Raw genomic sequence first — 22559 nt, forward strand, 5'->3', positions numbered from 1 at the left:
CTTGCAATTGCAGACCTGGTTCTGGGACCCTGCATTGTACAGGGAGAGGATGTGTAGGAAACAGAAAAAAGTTGAGGTGAGGAGGGAAGAATTATGTAGTCAAACCAGCATCCTCCCTCATCTCTTTCCCCAAGAGAGTGGAGTATACAAATTTATACTTGTTATATATTATTACTGGTGAAATTTTCTTTTAGTTATGATTTAGAGGTCCTGTTTACCACTAATAAGGCTTTTTTTGGGGGAGGTGGCTTGATAATTTACTTTACATGGTAAAATATAGGTACACCAGGCTTTTAATATTAGTATCTGTATCCCTCTGAATTTCTTTCATCTTATTTTTATTCTTTTCATTTTGAGTACTTCTTTTGTATGCAACAATTCGTTGTTTTTATTTGCTGATTTTAAAAAAACTCTGTGACTGTCGTTAATGATTATCTGTTTAACCTATTTGTTTCAAGAATTGTATTAAGTTTTTGCAATATATTGACAAAATAAGTGAATTTTCGAAACAAATAGATTTCAATGAAGACAGGAGTGCCTTGATAACATAGCAGTAGATAAATACATTTTACAGTAATTTCATGTTAATATGGTAGTACCATCCATTTGAGAATTACTTGAAGAAACTTCAGAAGAACCCAAAATATGACCAGCAATTGTCTTGTAAGTTGGTTGCTGATTTCATTATCAAACAGAACATGCTTGTTTTTAGTTCAAATGGCCTCACTCCTATTTCATGATATCTAACACCAATGTAGAGTTCTGGTAGATGATAAATGAACCTTGGAGAACACCACAAAATGTTGATATATCTTACTCCATTATGTGAAGTAAGAACAATTGTATTATCAGTAAACATGATTATATGTAGAGATATGCAATGTAAACATCACAATATCAAGCCATATATTAATTAAAAAGAAAAATATATTGAACTATTTATGAATATCTGTTAGCATTTCTTATATAAATAATTCTGTGGTATTTTAAAATTGATAAATTTTACCCATTAACTTCTTTTCCCCTGTGGAGTGGGAAAAGTTTCTCATTATTCAGTTTAAGCAGTAGGAATGCCTTAGTTAATCTCAGACACATATTTGGTTACCCTAGCACCATGCACAATCTATATGGTACACAGTGAATATTCAGTTGTTAGTTGACTTAATTAATAACCTGTAGAAGAAAATCAACTAACTGTTAAGCATAATCCTTTACTCAGAATAATTTAGGGCATGAGAAGGTTTCAAGGAATATTGCATTTGTTATGGACTCATGGTATGTGTCTCTTCAAGAATTCTTATGTTGAAGCCCTTAATACCCAGTGAGTCTTTAGGAAGGAAGTAGGGTTAGACAAGGTCATGAAGATGGGCCCTCGTGATGGGATCAGTGCCCTTATAAAAGGAGATACCAGAGAGCTTGCTCTCTCTCCATGTGCATATACTAGGGAAAGGCCATTGTAAAGACACAGCTCGAGGCCGGCCCTCTGCAAGTCAGGAAGAGAACCCTCACTAGAAGCCGAACCCTACTGGATCTTGGTCTTGGACTTTTTAGCCTCTAGAACTGTGAGAAAGTCAATTTCTGTTGCTTAAGCCGCCTAGTCTTTGGTATTTGTTGGGGCAGCCCACGCTGATGTAGACATTGCCTTAGGGGAAAAAGGCAGTTTTTATAGAGATTTAGCAAGACAAGTCAGATGGAGAGAATAGTTAGTCAAAGGTAATTCTCAGATTATTCTTGCAGCTTAGCAGCTGGTGTTTGGCCAGTTGGGATTTATTCATAATAGTGGGGGTGAAGATCATGGACAAAAAGGGATGTGCAGAGCAGCTGGGTTGGGAGGGACAGTCATAGGAGGCCCACAGATGAAAATTCTCTGCTTTTTAGTTAGGGTCTCGATGATTGGTTCTCAAATAAGACTATTGACAGTTACACAGTTTCCGAAGGGGTTTTTTTAGTGACATGTTGTATAAATGTTTGTTAAAGAGATTATATTAATATATAATAAGGTGATAAGAAGCATAAAATAAGTATAAATTTGCTGAAGATAATTTTCGCTTAAAAAAGCTTATTATTTTAAAATGATAGAGTCACAAAAGATTGCCGATGGTACAAAAGGGTCTCATGTGCCCTTTACCCAGTGTCCCCCAATGGTTACATCTCACTCCACTCATGATAGGACTTTTTCTTTTGATGACAGTAATTGAGTCTGTTTTATCATCCCTGGACTCCCTGCTCTTCTCTTCTTTTTCCCACGTCTCTTTTCCATGTCTTTTCTCTCACGTGTACTCTAGAGTTGCAGCTTCTGGATTTGAATATTCATTTCCATAATTACATAATTTTAATTTTGTGGTAGATGCGCTTTGAGTTAGACTGTAGGTGTGGGTCATGGATCAGTATCACTTGTTCCTCTTGTCGATGGTATTGTATATGGGTAGTTTTTTGAAGGATATGTAGAAAGATTAGGATTTGGGCAGCCACCATCATTTTATAGTACCCCAAACTGTATAATCATTAGTTTTTTATTGTTCACATAGAATTAATAAATATTTTCACTGTGCAGTTCTCAAGTTTGAGAAAAGTTTATTGACAGAATTTTATGAATAACTGTTTTCTCAGTTGTAAGGTGAACCTCAAATTAATGTTTCCATTAAGAATGCTAATGTATGACTGACCAAAAGGCAGTTTGTGACATAATTTTACGAGCGTGGATTTTCTTTTCCTTATTACTGATATAATATTTTTTGACAAAATTGAGGCAATTTTAATAAACAGTTTAGTTGTAATATTACAATACAATATGCTGATTTTACCTAATGAGTATATAAAGGGGACAACTAGGAAGACCAGAAAATAAAAGCATTCTTATATGAAGTCTACTCCCCAACTCTATATAAATGTTGAAAAGGGAACCAAATGGGAGACATTGACATAGTGTTGCTAGGAAGGAGAAATATATATCCTAAATGAGTAATTCTCAGTGACCAGTCCCCATGCAGTATTCTGATTTGTGGTTGTCTGGATTGGGAACTAGGTACATGTAATTCAGTAGTCTGTCTAGTTGATTTTGATGTCCACCCAGAGTTGAAAACTACTGCTTTAAAGGTCGTTTAGCCACATTTTACTATTCTAGGCATAATATTTATAATAATCATGCTCTGATACTGATGTTCTAGTGTAGTAATAAAGTGAAAATAACCTACAGAATGTTGCCCTTTCAGTATGATCATTGTTTTGGAATGCTTTTTTATTCTTAATGTTATAAATTAAAAAGCATCATTGTAAATACTAATTTTGACTTAGAGTTTTAAAATAATACTGTTCCTTTTAAGCCATATGTAATTTTCTTTTGCTTGGGGACAAGAAAAATTACAGATTTTGGAAACTTTAATTAATGATAATTGGTATGATTCGTAGGAAGAAACTTGGATAATGTTTTTACAGTGATAATGTAGAGATTTTATCTCTTCTAAACATTTCTGTATCTTTCTCTGTTTCCATTGATTGTCAAGGTTAGAATTAATGTTTTGCCTGAATTTTCCCTTCACTCCCTTTATTAACAATACTTGGTATCTGGTTGGCTGGTGGCACCGCTTTATGGTTCCCAATGCCAGATGTGGTTTTGCTTATATCAGAAAATGGAATTCCCTGGCCCATTGTTCTATTATCCATTGCCGTGCAACATGTGTTTTCCAGAAGCATACACAGACAAACAAAAACTCGTAGACAGAGACAACAGTTTAGTGGTTACCAGAGGGAAAGGGGCGTGGGGGGAGGTAGAAAAAGGTAAAGGGTGTGAAGCACACGGTGATGGAAGGAGACTTGACTGGGTGGTGAACACACAAAGCTATACAGATGATGTATTATAGAAATGTGCCCTTGAAACTTGTATAATTTTATTAGCCAATGTTACACCCAGTAAATTTAATTAAAAATAAAGAAACAAAAGCAGGTTTCAGAAGCAGGCATGGAAACAGAATGTGGAATGCAAGGTGAATTAGGGATTTACACCTGTGAAAGCGAGTTGGCGGAAACAGGATTAGGCAGAGGGAGAAGTCAGATAACACTGCAGGCCAGAGCCTCAGGCCTTCCCACTAGGAGTTCTGGAGAGTCTCTGGCCCAGTTAGTTGAAATGGCCAAGTCTTTATATTTCTGTATCATCCTTCAGTGGACATGGGCTGCCAAGAAAGACCGGCCTTTTGAGAAAGAGGCTCTCTGTAACTTTGAATGAGCTGACAGCTAGGAGCTGTCTGCTGACGTCTGAGGCGAAGCCCTCCATTGAAGGAGAAGGCAGCATATCTCCGTGTCGACCATAGACCCTGCAATATAGTGACTAATATGAAACAACAGCCACCTTTTTGCTCACGAGTCTCCCGTTGGGGCACGACTAGGTAGGGCCTGCTGTCTCTCTGCTGTCTAGCTTGAGCTTTCGTGACTCACCTGAGGTTCATCCGCTCTGAAGATGGCTCAGTCACATAGTTAGCCAGTTAGTGGGGCTTGTCAGCTGGGCCTTCAGCCAGGCTGGAGGCCTTGGGCCTTTGTTCTTTGCACCGGTCTCCCTATGGGCTGCTTGAGTTTCTTAACAACAACGTGACTAGGTTCCAAGAGCAAGTGTCCAGAGAGAACAAAGCGAAATTGATGACATTTTTATGACTGCTCCTTGGAAGTCATACAGCCTCACTTCCACCATACTCCATGTGTTGAGGCAGTCACAGAAGCCTGCCCAGGTTAGCAGAGAGGAAATATACTCCCAGTCTTGATGGGAGCAATTTTTGAAAACTACAATCTGCCACGTCCATGAAACTTAAAAGGCCAAAGTGAAACAGGGTTGGCTGTATCTTTTAGAAAACTCAATTTTTTAAAAAAAGTGAGTGCCATAATAAAGGCATACCTATATGAACCTCTCTTCGATGCATTACTGCCACTTAATTGCAGTTTATCTTTGTTCTTATAGAAGTAAAAGGAAAACATGAAATATTTGGATGAAACTAAACTTTATTCTGAATTTAAGGATGAACTTCACCCTTAAAGCATAAGACCAATATATGACAAGGTATAAATATGTTGTTGGTTCCAGTTTTTTAAAGATTAATTGGCAAAGATGGATTAAAGATATAATTATTGTGACTTTGCCTAGAAACTCAAATTAATAGTGGTCTAAATATACTGGAAAGGGTAGTGACTCAGTAAGAGCCTCTTGACCAAGGCCCTTGCAGAAAACAACTATAAAATCTGGGCATAACACAAAACCCAGCATCTCAAAGGTACTAGAGAATGAACTGCAGCAGACAGAACCTGATTGGAAGTGTACATTTAGACAAGGTGGGGTATATAAGATGAGGTTTTCATTTTTGCAGCTTTTATCCTGGGGCTGAGTGAAGACAACATGATGTGCAGTGTGGCCTGGGCAGAGGTGAGGAAAGTGCAGTGTGTGTGGCCTGTAGAATCAGAAAACTGAATTCTGGAAACTCTTTGCAAGAGAGGAGATCCCAGATCTGTCTACATTCAGATCTGACTGATCCCTGAACCACACATTCACTCAAAGCTGCTCAGCTAAAGACAAAAGATACGAACCAAGACCAGAATGGCTGCCCAAGAACCAGAGTTTGCAGCTGAAGTGTGATAAGTCAACTGATAAAACAAAAGGGAAAAAAACAATAATTGGAGAAAAATAAAAGAATCCAGGGTCCCAACAATTTAACACTCATCATGTTCAGGGTACAATTCAAGATTACCCAATGTGCAAAGAAACAGAAAAATGGAACTGATTTTTAAGAGAAAATAAAATCAACTGGAACCATTTCCGAAATGACCCAAATGTGGACACTGGTAGACAAGGATTTTCGAGTAGCTATTGTAACTATTCTCAAGTAAAATAAAATCTGCTCATGATGAATACAAAGATAGGAAATCTCAGCAGAGAAATAGAAACAAAAAAATCAAATGAAATTCTAGAAATGAAAAATACAATTATCTGAGATGAAAAATTTCATTGGATATGCTTAACAGCCTTAGTGGAGATGACAGAATAAAGACTTGGAAATAAACAAATAGAAATTATTAAAAATGAAGAACACAGAGAAAAAGATTAAAATAATAGTATCTCTGGGACCTGTTAGATAATTTCAAACGGTTTTATATATATGTACTTTGAGATCCAGAAGGAGAAGAGCGAGAACGGACCAACAAAAAATCTGAAGAAATAATGGCCCCAAATTTATAAAATTTGATGAAAGACACAAATTTATGTATTTGAGATGCTCAATAAATACTAATGGGAGTGACTATGGATAAAGCCATGCCAATGTTCATTACAGTTTAGTTGTTGAAAGCCAAAGACAGAGTAAATTTTGCAAGCAGCAAGAGAAAAACGACCCAAAGATTCCATTAACAGAAGAATTCTCAGAGACTATAAACCAAGACTTTTATATCTAGTGAAAATATCTTTCAAGAATGATAGTGAAAGACACTTTTAGGTAAATGAAAAACTAAAGAATTTGTTGAGAGCAGACCTGTTCTACAAGAAATGCTAAAGAAAGTTCTTCACATGGAAGGGAAATGATACCAGGTGAAAACTCGGATATACAGAAAGGAATTCAAGGCACTGAAAATACAGATATCTGAATAAATGCAAGACTATGAAAATTTTACTTACTTTTTTCTAATTTCTTCATAAAACATATGACTGCTCAAAGCAAAAATTATAACATTGCCTAGTGGGGTTTATAATAAATGTAGATGTGATACATATAAATATATATGACAATGGGAGCATAAAGGATGAGGGGACGTGGATATGGATCCACAGTCACAGCATTAATTCTGTGTGGACCCTGAAAAATAAGGATGCAACCACTAAAAAAAAAAAAAAGAAGAAATTACAATTTTTCTTGAACCCATCAGAGAGCTGAGGTCACAGGGCAGACAACTGACCTGAAATCTAAGAAAAGACATGCGCCTTCAAGGAGAAAAATCACTGAGCTAGAAAAAGCGCAGAGAACCAACAGCATTAGGGGAACAGAGAATATGCTTTTGGAAAAAGGAATCAGGAAAGGAGGCTGAGAAGAATTGGTCTTAGTTGAGAGAATAAATAGAGGAAAAAGTGGTATAGTTGACAGAATAATCAGCAGTGTCAGATGTCATAGAGAAATCATTATGGGATTCAGAAAAGATTCTACTGTATTGGCAATTCAAAGGTCATTAGTTATCTTAAAGAGAATATTTGCTGCATAACGAAGAGTAAAGGAAAGGCAAGTTTTTGAAAACAACTTCTTTTAAGCACTCGAATTCCTTTTAAAATCTGATCATACAAGTACATTTCAGTGGTAATGTAAGAACAAGGACTTGCATTTTCTTGGGCAGGTATAATAATGATAGATAACTTTATAACTATGATTTTAATTATTTAAAAAGGTTTTGTCAAGTACTACTGAATATTAAACCTTTTCTTCTTATGTAGCCCTTTAAGATGCCAAAACCATGGTTCAGTGATCAAATTATTTGTAGAAAGAATAGATAGATGTTCACCTACTTTTCTTTGATCCTAGTTCTTCTAGATGACAGAAAAGAACTTTCTGGGTTTGAGAGCACTGTCAATACATAAATGTAACCATCTTTCTACGTAGTTTATACTTGGGATCTCTTTCCATCCTCTACTCCAGTGAGAACATTTTTATGAAGTAATTAAAAGCATTCTTTACTCAGATGATAGATGTTGGTCGGCAGAGGCATCCACATTACTCTTGACATTTGTGGGGATTTGAATCTGCGGACTCTGTTTCACTTTGCCCACATTTCAAAAATCTGGAGTGCAAAAAGAGCCAGGGCTTGTCCTGCATAGTTTAGGTCCAGTTCAAATCATATTTTGTATCCTTTCTTCCTTTTTGTTTTGGCCACTATGAAATTAGATTTAGATGAAAATGATAGAGAATCCTGAAGGAAAAAGGAAACTGCGAAAGGTCAAGCTGTAGTCTTTGGTTGAAAAAGAAGGAAGGGACATATTTTCCTTTGAGGTCATAAAGTTCATGGATTTATACAAGTTTTAGGCCTTCCTTGGACCTAGTAATTTAGGTCATATTTAACATCGGCTGCATGGAAAAGTCATCATTTCCTCCTCCCTATGAATCCTTTCAGTTCTACCTCAAATCAGCATTGTACTTTGTTCCCAGAACAAAAATCAAGTATAAATATTTTCAAACCCAACAGGTGGCTGGGGGGCTAATTCATATCCCCCCGAGGTCCTATTAATTCAGAAAGTTAGGAGAGTTCCCATCTGCTCATATAGTGACCATTTTAGGAACATAGAGACTTCTTTTTTAACCATGAAATAAATTGCCTGAGTATGTAGAGTGAGTCAATAGGCAACATATTATGTACGTGAAATGTATAATTGTACTTCCTGTTGGACAAGTTAGTATTATCATTATTAAATTATTGTGTTTATGATCTTGATATCCATTAATGAACTGTTTTGACTGGAAAATATCGCTGACTGCTGATCATAATGGCTTCCTCAAAGTATTTCGTATTCTTAGGTAAAATGACTAAGACATTATTATACACATGTATTTTTGGTTTTTAATTAATTTTAGACAATACTGCATATAATTAAAATAAAACTCAACTAGTATCAAAAAGATTATATTGAGAAATAGTCTCTCCTCCATCCCTCTTATCCCTGCTTTCCAGTGGTGGGCACATTCATTTCCTTTAAGCTACTTTTTTTCTGTTGTTTAACCCCATGTCTTTAATATGCTGATATCTAATGCTGATATTTCGCAATATAAATTTTAGGCATATTGTATTTGTGTTTTAGAATTGATTATTTTTAATCAAGAGTTGTTGAATTTAGTAAGTACTTTTTAAAATAAAATAGGAATAGATTGATGCTTCCTCTGTGTGTGTTTCATACCTCAAAAGTCAGCATCATGCTTAATAGGTCACATTACTACAGTCAGGACACAACAAAGATGTCTGTTGTCACCAATAATTTTTCACATTGCAGTGGAGAAAATAGCCAAACAGTTAGGCAAAAGAAAAAATTAGAAGTCTAAAAATAGTAAAACTGTCACATTTATAGATGATATTTTATATGTATGATTTTCCCAAAGCTTGCAACACTTTTCATTATTCAAATGTAAAAAGTTGGTATGCTTTAGTTGGTTATTAGTTAGATTTGAATGTCCAACAATCCATTGACTTATAAATAGTTTTATATAATATAGATTTCTATTAAGCAGTTGTTTTCCAAAATCAGCTTTATGAAGCAGTTTCTTTGTTTCGTCATGAACTGCAGTAATTGAGAATTTATCTACATTTATATTCAGGGTCTAGGAAGTATATTTTTTCCGTGTTCTGTTTCAGGGGCTAGAGGTGTATAGTTTGCCTACAAGTAATCAAGTAATTATGGTTCTTCTCTGTATGCAGAGAGTAGGCATACCATAGTCACATTGGAATATGTGCAAATCTAAAGGAAGGATGGTAAGATTATTTATTTAACTGGAATGAAAATTACCACAGTACTTTTTATCTCCAGGAGAAGACTGAAATTACATATGTTTAAGAAAGTTATAATGTGAATCAGACCCAGGATTTGAATCCATAAAATAGTCAAATAGATGTTCTTAGAGTATTAATTTCAAAAGAAGTTGAAATTTTCAGACAAAAAGATTATCTTGTCAAGTATCTGATTATATTTATTCTTCCCAACTAAAACTGGAATGTATTTATTTTTTTAGAGACATCAAACCTGACAATATATTGATGGATATGAATGGACATATCCGGTTAGCAGATTTCGGTTCTTGTCTGAAGCTGATGGAAGATGGAACGGTAAATAAAGATAATCTTAAATTATTTTACCCACAGACATTTTCTTTGCCACTTGTCTTCTTTATCTGTTTAGAAACCATCTATTTATATTAACTCTTCATCCATCCATTTGCCTTTCTATGCATCAGCTCCTTCCCAAAGGCATTTAGGCAGACTTACTCATAATAGGACTTGTCTATAAAGTCATATGCCATTTTCAACTGCTTATATTAATGATCTTAAGATTGATACAGTATGCCTTTTGAGAGACTTTTGTTTGTTCTTCCTTTAGGTGAACTGTTTATTATTGTACTTGAGATATTTTTACATTTCCAGATGGGTAAAAAATACAAATCCCACATGGAGAAAGAAAATGTGACTTTTTCTTCACTTTTATATTTCTTTTTTAGTTATCTAATTTTCCTGAGGGACAGTGTTCAAAACATGAATGCTTTTATTACAAAACCCTCTCGGTTGACTCAGTTTCATATTACCATTTGCTTTAGTTCTTCCAGCCCAAGGCCCCTTAGTTGTTTTCTTTCACTTATTTAAAAGTTTATATGCCCTAATTTTATTCCCTGGTTTGTTTTTGTATTTACTTCAATTTCCTGGCTGTATAGTAGAGGTCCAAATATATATCATTTTAATTGGCAGAAACTTTTTTAGAGAGCAGTTTAGTATAATACATTCCAAAGGCCATGAAAATGTCACATTATTCTGGACCAGTAATTTGACTTCTGAAAATTTACCCCAAGGAGATAAATTTTTTAAAAAGATTATATGACTTCTGCCTCTGGACACAATGGAGGCAGTAAATGATACCAAATTATCCTCTCATCAGAAACAACAGTAAAAGTGGATACAATATATGAGACAAGTATTTTCAGGTGGTAGACAGTGGGCACCACAAGACTGTTATATCTGAGAGAAATAAATCACGAGGTGTGCTTCACAATTTCCCAGAGTTGGGACAGTTTTCTGACTCTGATGCAGAAAGCTCGAGTTAGAGCAGAGTATAGAATTACTGTGGAGCTGAGGAGAAAGATCAGACTTGAGTTAGCTGAGGCAGCTGGAATCTGCAGGGCTTGACACTGGAGAGGAGGGAGTTCTGCAGAGAGAGGGCCTAAAGTGTCTATTGGTGGGGGTATCTCATGAAGGTTGGGTTGTACATATGCAGTATAAGACCATATGACGTATTTGGGGACTACAATCAGTAATGTTGTAAAGATTTTACAGGGTATCCAATGGACGCTTGTTTTATTAGGGAGACCACTTCATGGACAGTGTAGTTGCCTGACCACTGCAGTGTACACCTGAAGCTGAAGCTGAACAATAATGAATGCCAACTATAATTTAATATATTTGTAGTCACAGGATATGGAGTACAGCATAAGGAATAGAGTCAGTGAAACTGTAACAGCCACCATGTTTCCCCGAAAATAAGACCTAGGCGGACAATCAGCTCTAATGTGTCTTTTGGAGCAAAAATTAATAAAGACCCAGTCTTATTTTACTATAAGACCAGGTCTTATATAATATAATGTAATATAATATAATACCGGGACTTATATTAATTTTTTGTTCCAAAAGATGCATTAGAGCTGATTGTCCGGCTAGGTCTTATTTTCGGGGAAACACGGTATATATGATGTCCGAGGGGTAATAGATTGGGGAAGGGGTTTATCACTTTGTGAGGGGTATAAGTATCTAACTATTACATTGTTTTGTACACCTGACACTAATAATAATAATAATAATAATAATAATAAAATCCATTGATTTAAAAAAAAAAAAAAGACCATATGAGACTTACCAAATGGTAGATGATACTCATTTGAAGATCAAACAGAATACTAGAAATCAGGCAGTGCTGGGGGAGAAATAGTGCTAAGGGAACATTGGGATTTTGGCCCTGGAGAGGTAGTTGACACCTTTATAACATGTAAGACTTAGTCTAAACCTGTCAAACAGCCTTAATCCAAGTCATGATAAGATCCATAGAGTTTGAAAATGGTCCTCCAAATAAAGGAACTTGAGCGAATCTTAGACCTTCTGTAAATCTGCCTTGAAAGAGTAAAATTGTAAGCCAACCTATGTTTCAGGAGATCAGTATTTTTTTTTATCTGCTTAAATAAGAATATTCTTCAGAGGAAGATAATTCATACTTTCTATAATGTCTTATTGACAATGAGCAGCATTCAGTCAGAAATCACTAGACCAACAAAAATGGAGGGTAGGGTATAGATTGTGATACAGAGTTCAAAAAGAAAAGTAGTCAGTAAAAACCTGGGTAACATACATGTTGGACTTAGCAGGCAGACTTAATGAAACTATCATAAATATGTTTAAAGTATCAAAGGAAAAATCTTAAAGATTACACAGATAAGGAATTTCAGCAGAAAAAGAAATCAGATGGACCTTTTAGAACTTAAAAAGCACAGTAATAGAAATATAGAATTTACAGGAGGAGATTAACAGTGAGTTTGAGATGAGAGAAGAAAGAACCATTGAATTTGAAGACAGATCCTTAGAGACTATCCATTCTGAAGAACAGAGAGAAAAAGATTGAAGCAAAATAAATATAGGCTCAGGGATTCTTATAATTGGACTTCTCAACGGAGAAGAGAGTGAGACAGGAGCAGAAAAAATTTGTAAAATTGACAGCTCAAGCTTACCAAATCTGATGGAAAACACAGATCTAAGAATCTTAGCATATTTCAAGCTTATAAAAAGAACCACATTTGGCCATGTCACAATAAAACTGCTGAAAATTAAAGACAAACAAAAAAATTTGAAAGCAGCCAGAAGAAAAAACACATTACATGCTGTAGAAAAATGGTAAGAATGACCACTGACCTCTCATCAAAAGTCATGGAATGATATCTTTAAAGTGTTGAAAGAAGAAAAAAATCTGTAAACCAAGAATTCTGTATCAAGCAAAAATATCCTGCAAAAATAAATATGAATTAAAAACATTTTCTGATAAATGAAAGGAGATTAATTTCCAGCAGGCATGGCTGCTAAAGAATGCCCTTCAGGCCAATAATACCATTTGGATACTTAGATCTATCGAATAAAGAATATCAGATGGTAGTAAGTGAATAAAAAACAACAACACTGTATTATCTTCTTAAATTTATACAAAAAAGTATCTGACTGTTAAAATCAGAAATGCCATGCAGTTGATTTTAATTACATAACATTGTAATGTGGGGTTTATAACATATGTGGAAGTAAAAGACAGAATAACTGTCACACAGTGTAAGATGTGTATGTGGAATTATACTGCTCCAGGATAACGATATGTGTGTGATACATAAAGTGGGAAGTGGATAGTGCCCAGTATGACATGAGAAGGAAGAAATAGCATGGCTGTCTTGCTGAGTTGAGAAAATACAGATTAAAGTCAGGGAGGCTGTGACATCAGGAAGCTGTGAACCACAATTCCAGAGAGGAGAGAGCTACACTGAAAAAGAACTCCAAGGGAAGAGCTAGTGTTTCCCCAGTCCTGCAGGTTATAAGCCCCTTAGACTCCAACCTGGGGCTCCTCTCCTGGAGTCTGATGTCCAGTCTCCCTGTACATTGCAGAATGCAATGAGTACTCTTTTTGTCTATATGAGTTTTCCCTGATCAAATTTATCCCTGAAATCCTGGTGTGTCTTCCTAGTAATTCATTTTTTTATTGATTATCTCAGAGTAATTTTGGGGGGCATAATAGCACGTTGGTCCTCCATTTAGAAAATTATAATGAAGAAACCTTTTTGTTTTATTTTTATTTTTATTTTTTATCAATCTATACATATTTCAGGAAGACATCACAAAAAACAGTATTCCTTTGTTCTAGTTCTTCCCACCTCCAATCTCTTTTTTTAGAGGCTGACTTAAAACCTTTTAGCTCTTTCTTCTGTCATTTGATTTACTTACATATTTATTATTATCGTATTTGTGCTGCTGTCATCTCTTGATTATTTAGTTTTAGATATTTTTTCATTTCCTCCCATGGAAGATAAGTATTCAGATCTCTTACCCTGATCTGACCCAACCCATATACTTCCTCTCTATCTTCTCAATGCAGTTATCACACAGAGTCATTAAGTCCTGTTCAGCTCATAGCTATGCCATGCAGTTGATTTTAATTACATTTCTTTTCTTGAAAAACTTTTTGGTCTCCCTGGAGTAAGTGACCGCTTTGTTTCGCTTAGTTTTCTATGTAATTCTCACAAAGTTATCCTCAAATTCTTCACCACACATTATTTAGAAACTCCTTTCTCTCAGACACACTAGCTTCACAGTTCCCTTTTATCCCTTTTATGACGATACCCATACCAAAGTCTTGCATTCTCCCATTCTAATCTCGAGGGTTCTATAGGCCGACAGCAGAATTATCATCCTAGGCCTACCTTTCCTCATCATCTTGGAAATCACTGTGCTGCTCTCTAGTATTGGATTCTCTTCATGTAGTTTTAACAGTAGGATGTATTTTACTTTTAAAGTTTATGAACCTTTAAAGTTAGTGAACTCGTTAATAAGCTGGTATATTAAATTTCAAAGGTTAACATTTAGTAAAATTTTGCTTCACAAATTCTCTTAGAATGACAGGAAATATGTACAACTTAGATTGCATATTCAGACAAATGCCCCTTTCCCTTCTTCAAAATAAAAGCTTTAAAATGTTAGTATGGAAGTTTTAGATATGAAGGCACTGCATAACTCTGCATCATATGGCTGATGTCTTGCTTAGCAGCAAGAGTAGTGAGACTATTCTACACTTAATTTAATGGAGCATAAGAAACTTTCTGAGGAAGGACCTAGCTCTCATCAAAGAAAAAGAATCTTTCGGTCCATTTAGTTAATGCATTCCTTTCCAAGATTGCTTTAAAAAAAAACTTATCTGGAAAAGCTGTCTAGAATATGTCAGCCACAAATATGCCTAATCTTACTCTGCATGAGTCTCAAGGGATACGGAGAAGAGTACTACATGTGTGAAAATATATATATTTCCAAAGTAGCAACTTATGTATTATAATAAATGTACCTTCTCAAATCTACCCCACTGGTTTTATGTAAGTGCTGCTAAGAAATGATCTATGAAAACAATTTTAAAGAGTTAAGCTTACAATATTTGTATAAATCTAATTTATTATAGTCTCCTATTCTTAAACTCAAGGAGTTTGTTATCTGCTCTTGACATGTTGAATTCACTGGGTAATGATATGTGATTCAAGGAGTGTTCTGATGTACTAAATTGTTATAAAAATAAAAACCACAGCCAGAGGACTTATAAAGAATTAACCACATTTGTTATTATCTTAGAAACCAAACTGATTGCTATCAAACATTACGTGAACTGTAATAGTAGCCATAGGAGGCTTCTAGATGGCCTGGGAAGTCAGATCCTAAAGTTCTTCGTGCATTTAATTGACTTCAAATCCCTTCTAAGGACGTGCCAAAAAAGAATGGAAATTCTCCCCTAAAATGAAACCAAACTATGTGTTATTACAGGAAGAAACATTTCAGTAGAAGTGAACTTTGTTCTTTTGAAGGCCAGTAAAATACGGGTCCAAAGATTATTGTCCAAGAGGCTAGAACATTTTTACAACCTGGTCTAATGATTCATATTTCTTTATAAATGCTTCAGTTATATAGAGAGGAAAAGAAAATAATATGTATATTTTAATTAGATTAGTTTCAGAACAACTAACACATTAGAGAAAAAACTGCTTAAAAATAGTTGTATTTATATTCCACAATTTGCTCAAATACTGGTTTTCTTATAAACGTTCTACAGCACGTTCCTGAAACAAATTCTTCACATTGTATCTTGACTATGACTTATGGAGTTTCAGAAAAATAGTTCTGTGTGTTTTTATAGCTGAATTTGTACTAGAGGGATGGCAGGTGGTCACATGCAGTCAGTGTGGGGTTCTAGCATGACATTTAGTGAGTTTCTGATGTGGACCATCCCTCTGATGCTGAAAGTAATGTGCCTATTGAAAGTCGTGATTGTAGATTTGGATGACTGCTGTCTGCATCCTCTAATTTTTCTGTTATCTTCCCAGTTAAGGTGGAATCTTGTGACTCTGGGATTAGATGCCAAAATATTCCTTTGAAACTTAGGAGAGTCTGGTTTTACTGGCGGATTTTCCCTTAATTCTGTCTCCGTATATTTACTGTTGACATAATCGTCAACTCTAATAAATTCTTGTCTTTGATATGTGCATGTCATTAGCACAACTGTGACACCTACTGCATCTGTATCTGGAATGAGTCCGGGCTTAGGTGCATCAGCCTGAAATACAAATTTGCCATCCTGCAGGAACAGGACCCATGATAAAAGAGTCTAGAACTTGATCGTTTTCCTCACTTTCTGCAGAGCCCACATGGATAATTTTCCATTCCAAGTCTTCAGACAGGTCCTCGACTCACTCGAAGGTGATGTTGTAAGGAGGAGGGTTATCTAGCACCACTAAGTTGTTCACCTGAATCTTTGACATATTTAAAAAAAAACACTAACAGTGGAAACCGGGGCTTATTTGCTCAAATACCGAGGCACAATAAAGTTCAGTGCGCCTGCACGGGAGAGCATGGATCCCGCCCCACATGACAGTGCAGCTGCGGCCCACATTCTTCCATCTGGGTTAAATTTCTGGTTTTCTGAAGTCTGTCCTTTAGTGCTTCTGTTTATCTGAAAGCATCTACATGTGATAGTTCACTCAGTCTTTGCGTAAAAATGTCTTTATTTAACCCCCATGCCTATATCATAATTTAGGTAGGTAGGGAATATAATTTTGTCAATTGTTTTGTCTCATCACTTTGAAGAAACGATTCCATTTTCTTCTGACTGCTATGTTATTATTCATTCAGCTGTCAGTCTAATTGTCATTCCTTGCTAGGTAATCTGTCTTTATTCTTTAATGTTTTTAATAAAAGTGTATCTGGTTTTATTTATCTTTTCATATCTTTCACTTATTTACTATGTTTTTTATTTTAACTAGTTTTTCATTTCTAGAACTTCCATTTGATTTGTTTTTTTCTCTTTTTTCTTATGCTTTTGATTTTTAAAAAATGTCTTTAATAATTATAAATATTTCATGAAGTGGAACTGATGTGTTAGGGCTCTAATTGTATTGTTTGTTCGGATTTCTTTTGTTCATAATGGAATGTTTTCTCATTGAGTTCATATATTGGATTGTGAGTTTATCTTCAGTGGGCTGTTATGCATGGGAATTATATGTGGCTAAGTTTGAGCATGTGTCCTCTAGAGTAGTTTTGAATTTGTTATGTCAGGCTTCTAGGGGCTCCTAACCTGCTGCCAATATTTTTGCCAGTTTCTTGGCTTGAGAACTTTTGGACCACAGAAGCACTGTGAATTAAAATCCCAGTGGGACTATGTGACCTAAAGTTATGACTCTCCAGAGGAGGAATTTTTCTTCACATATCAGCAATCAAGATAGACAAAATGTCTTTCTCTGCAGAGGGGCAGTTTTGTAATTCAGCTTCTTGCTTACAATATACCCTTTAGGGGTAAAGGTTGTATGCGGCAGCCTCTCACTTCAAACCTCATATAAGCCCAAGGTTTTTCCATTTGCCCTCATATACATGTTAAAATCCAAGTACCTAGAAAATGAAAACCGGCAATTCCCAACCCCATTTCTGCTCTAATGCTTACCACCCCAGATTCTCAGCCATTTCTTGATTCCTGGCCCCTATGAGTTGTCTTTTTTTAGAAATCTTGTTTATATGTTTATAAAAATGGTTGTTATATTTTATCTAGTATTTTTAAGGTTGTAATGGATGAGTTTTCAAATTATTTAATTTCAGTATTGCCAAAGAGGAAGTTTATTGTAATAATTATTAAGGATGGTAATTTAGTCTAGAAAATTCAGAGTATTAACCATTATTCTACCTTGAGAATGTTCATCTTTTGATATAATCTTTTAAAACACATGGGGAACCTTTTTTTTACTTCAGAGTATCTTCCAAGATTTGTGCCCAGGATCATTTTTAGCAATTGTTTCCAATTTACATCTAACTTGTCATAATTATATGCACAACTATTTTTCCCTATTGGGATTTGATTATTTCAAGGATATATCTTTCCTCTTTTATAATTTTTTAAATTAATAAGTAATTTGAAGGACATTGTTATTTATTTCCTTAAGTTTCCATTAAGGTGTTTTAAAATAATCTCCAGGTTGTTCATAAATATTAGCCAGGTTTGTTTAGGGCTTATTACCCCTAACTAATTGTAAAATTTTTATAGTTCCAGTTTTTCATATGTACACGTTGATAATATCAATAATAACAGTGTTCTAAAGTAAATAATTTGTTATTAATTGCTGTGGTTTTTAAATCACATGGTTAACCTAAATGTAGTCAATTAAGTAACAGCTATAATAAAGGTTCTATAGTGTTACGAAATTTTGAGAAGTGTAAGTGTGGAGATTATGTAAAATTTAATTTATATGTACAGGGAAGCTAAATTCAGATAATGACATAGTTGTAGTTATGAGATGTCATTTGTGTGTCTAAAAAATGTTAATATTTTTATTTGTTTCTAACATATTATAGTAGATTACTAAAAATGTGAACTTCTTCAGGTCCAGTCCTCAGTGGCTGTTGGAACTCCCGATTATATCTCTCCTGAAATCCTTCAAGCCATGGAAGATGGAAAAGGCAGATATGGACCTGAGTGTGACTGGTGGTCTTTGGGGGTCTGTATGTATGAAATGCTTTATGGAGAAACACCGTTTTATGCAGAATCTCTGGTGGAGACATATGGAAAAATCATGAATCACAAAGTTAGTACATTTTTACTGTTTTTCAAATTAATGTGGTAAATAATACATATAATAAATGTAGTGTGATATTTAAAAAGAAAATATTTTTCTAAAAACAGTAAACAGTTTAATTTCTATGCTAATAGGGGACAAACATGAATAATCAAAGTCCATTAATTATACCTAAAATTATTAGTTCTAACCTTACACTGTATTTTATTAGACATGCTAATAAATAGGAAATTAAATGGTCTCTTCAGTAGAAAAACAAACTTCATAAGCAGACAGTTTATATCATTACTATAGTATAGTATAGTAATTACTATATGATAGTGTAAATATAATCATGACTAGGATACATTTTAAAAAGTCTCAGCCTCAGTAATAATAAATGAAATGCAAATCAAAGTAAGAACAAGATATATTTTCCCTTGTCAAATTGGCAGACGAAAAGAAAAATAGTACTCTGTACTGTAAATAATCCAGAGAGATGAATATTGATAGGAATATAAGTTGATATAACCCTTCTGTCAAGAAGTTTACAAGTTTGCATCTAGAGTGTTAAGAAATAGTTGAAACTTTTGATTGAGATCTTCAGTTGTAGAATCTACCTTAGGGAAATCTTCAGTAGTACAAAGATGTATGTACAAGGATACCTATTCCAGTATTATTTATGATCACAAAACATTGGAAAAAATCCAGATGCACAACAGGAATGAATGAAACTTGAATCCATTTAGTACCAAGTGAAATGGAAATAGAGTGTTCATAATAGGAAGAGGAAGGTTTTGATTGATTGGTCTCAGAAAATTGTGAGCATTTGCAAACACCTGGAATATGAATAGGAGTATCTCATAAAGGGAGTGACAGTCTATTCTTTTTAATTTGTTCTGGTGACACAATTATGATTAGTTGCTAGATAGATATCAGTTTGATAGAGTTAATGCTCTTAGAACCCAGTTGCAAATATAATCTGCTAAATAGTTATGAAGAATTGAAAGTAAATAGCTACAAAGTTGTAAAAAGTATGTAAAGCATTTCAAAGGGAAATCATTGTACATAACATGGTTGTTAAGAGCACAGATTCTGGAGTCGGACAGCTTCATTTCAAATGCCAGCTCTATCGTTTTCTAGTTGTGTGACCTTGAACCAGTGGCTTGAACTCTGTGCCTTTGTTTCCCCTTCTATATAATTAGGATAATAGTACCTACCTTAGATGATTGCTGTGATGGTTAAATGAGTTAAATGAGTTACAAGCACTTCCAGTAGTGTCAAGTACATATTACATTCTTTAAAAATGTTTATTATTGTTACTTAATCATTAGTATGTGGCTTATATAAATCATCTATGGTCTATTGAAATGCTCAGTCATTCTCCTATTTTTAATGAATTGTCTTCATTCTGACAGCCATTTAAGGTATCTTTAGCATTTAATTCTTTCTACAGTACATGAATAAGCACAAATGAAATTAAAAGTTTTTTAGAAGGAGAGTCTTTTCTCATTTATCCATGTATCTCCTTCAGTATCAGTACTTTGTACCACTATACACTTATTAGATATTTTTAAAAGAAAAGGTATTTTCAAGAAAATAAATGTTAGTCAACTTACTAAGTATGTTATATACTGATTTACATTTTGTTTCTATTATTCTCTGTTTAGGAGAGGTTTCAGTTTCCAGCTCAAGTGGCAGATGTGTCTGAAAATGCTAAGGATCTTATTCGAAGGCTCATTTGTAGCAGAGAACATCGACTTGGTCAAAATGGAATAGAAGACTTTAAGAAACACCCATTTTTCAATGGAATTGATTGGGATAATATTCGAAACTGTGAAGCACCTTATATTCCAGAAGTTAGTAGCCCAACAGACACATCGAATTTTGACGTGGATGATGATTGTTTAAAGAATTCTGTGAGTATGACATTGTGAAGTTCTGTCCCCGTTTCTTTTTAATATGGTTATAATTTTATGGACGACCTTATCAATTATCAGTCAGACAGTTATGGCTTCTAGTATTTGCTCACAAATTCAAGAAATTAAGAGTGTACTGACATGAACAGTTATTCATGACTAGGAACAAAATTCAAATTTAAAGGTTTACTTCTGAGATTAGTTATGCCATTAGGTTTCCTAAGAAGACAAATTAGATGCTTAAAAGAGTGGACTTCATGATGGCAGAATGAAGAGGTTGGCAAATCTCTCCTTAAAAGCCACCATGAAACTGGACAAAATTGTCAAAAACAACCATTTCAGGGATTTATAAGTCAACCCAAGGTAAATAAATTGAGAAGCACTTATTCATGAAAAAGCGCTGAACTATAGTTAAAACCAGCTCCCTTCTCTGGCCCACACCCCTGTTCCCTCAGCTTGTGTGGGGCAGTAGAACTGCTAGCATGGAGCTGCTTCTAAAAACCAGCAGTTTTGCTGCACGAGGGGGCTGACTTGACCTGGATGGAGAGCTAAATACCCATGCCCAGTGGTGTTGCCACTGAAAATAACAAACTTGGTGGGAAGTGAAAGAAAATATACAGCCTTACTGGCCTGAAGTTATAGCTGTGTTTGAAGTGAGTGGCAAACCAGCAGATTAAGCCAAATATTCAATCATTTTTAGTTTGTGGGCCATACGAAAACAGGCCAGCCTAGTTTGTCAACCTCTGCTCTAAACCGTTAGGTTATATTAAATTAGAATTTAGGAAAATAAGAACATAAAATTAGATTTTTGCCTTCTTAATTTGAATTGTTGTTTTAATTCAATTATTACATTTCTTATGGTTTTAATTCTGCACTAAGAATTTTTATATTGTTATATCACTTTTCACTGTTCAATAAGTACCATACTCAAGGCAGATAAGAACTTCTCTTATGTTTTCCTTTCTGAAACTTACAAGATAGAATAAAATGGACTTCCTTCATCAGTTTTTTATTACAAGAATTATATTTACTGTTAACAGAAATTGTGAGTTATTCCAAATTGAATACGCAGTACAGTCAATTCTGATGATTTGCAGTAGTTACGTTTAATAAAGTTGCCGTGAACACTATACTAGTTGGACCATTGGTCCTAGGGGACACATAGGGTTAGGATCCTGTGAGCCTGTGGTCAAGACATTTTCATCAAAACATAACCTTGTTTTATGTGTGATTATATTTAAAGATACCTGTTAAGTAGAAATTGTCGATTAATGTTGAACTCGCCACCAACTCATGCCTGAATGAAGCTTAGCTAACTTTTTCTTGTAAGGCACATCACAGCCTTCTTGCTTAGGAACCCAAGATGGCACTTCACTATCCTGGAAGCAAAATCACCTGTAAAAAGCACAAAAGTAAGAAAAACATGGCACACGCTTAGACCTTGAGAAGAGCACTTGTTTACAGCCTGAGAGCTGAAACAAGAAGGCGAGCGTCTCCTTGTACAGTTCCAGCTGGGAACATGTGCAGCTCAGATTCTCCTTGCTCTGCACGTGTCTGCAAAAGCACTGTGAATATTGATTCTGAGTTACAAATCCATTTTAGCGACTAGGCAAATTTGCAAATGTGGAATACATGAAAAATGACGCTACTGGCAATATCAGTCAGACTTTCCATCTTTATTTTCATAAGGTCATAGTTACTTATTTCTTACCAGATGTTTTTAATTCCTTTAGGAAACGATGCCCCCACCAACACATACTGCATTTTCTGGCCACCATCTGCCATTTGTTGGTTTTACCTATACTAGTAGCTGGTAAGTTTGAAAAGAACATAATTTAGACAAAGCAAATTAAAATGAATTGTGGTTTTAAAAAATATAAGGCATGAGAGGACTTTGTAAATCAAAAATTAGAGAAAAAACAGGATGAAGCTTGTCATGCAGGGTGTCAGGCGGGGTCTCCGGTCCCGTTCCCCACATAAGAACACAGGACATGGTGAGGCCAAAAAGGAACACCCACGGAGCCATAGGTAGGGGAGTCATACCACTATATTCTTGCTGGCAGCTGGG

General features: G+C 35.0%; 1 protein-coding gene and 1 pseudogene across 18 annotated transcripts in view; one reads left to right on the top strand and one right to left on the bottom strand.

Annotated features, from left to right (window-relative positions):
• CDC42BPA (CDC42 binding protein kinase alpha) overlaps positions 1-22559 on the top strand; it is a 202594-nt gene that overhangs the window by 81675 nt on the left and 98360 nt on the right. For all 18 annotated transcript variants that reach the window (XM_074316911.2, XM_019730880.3, XM_019730876.3 and 15 more), the window contains 4 exons: positions 9729-9822; positions 18402-18602; positions 20243-20491; positions 22225-22304. In XM_074316911.2, coding sequence (XP_074173012.1) covers positions 9729-9822; positions 18402-18602; positions 20243-20491; positions 22225-22304 — 624 coding nt within the window. The remainder of the gene's footprint in view (positions 1-9728; positions 9823-18401; positions 18603-20242; positions 20492-22224; positions 22305-22559) is intronic.
• LOC109446982 (histone chaperone ASF1 pseudogene) lies at positions 15704-16295 on the bottom strand (annotated as a pseudogene).

Source organism: Rhinolophus sinicus, chromosome 6 (assembly GCF_057876585.1).
Source record: "Rhinolophus sinicus isolate RSI-liver-muscle chromosome 6, RSI-T2T, whole genome shotgun sequence".
Lineage (NCBI taxonomy): Eukaryota > Metazoa > Chordata > Mammalia > Chiroptera > Rhinolophidae > Rhinolophus > Rhinolophus sinicus.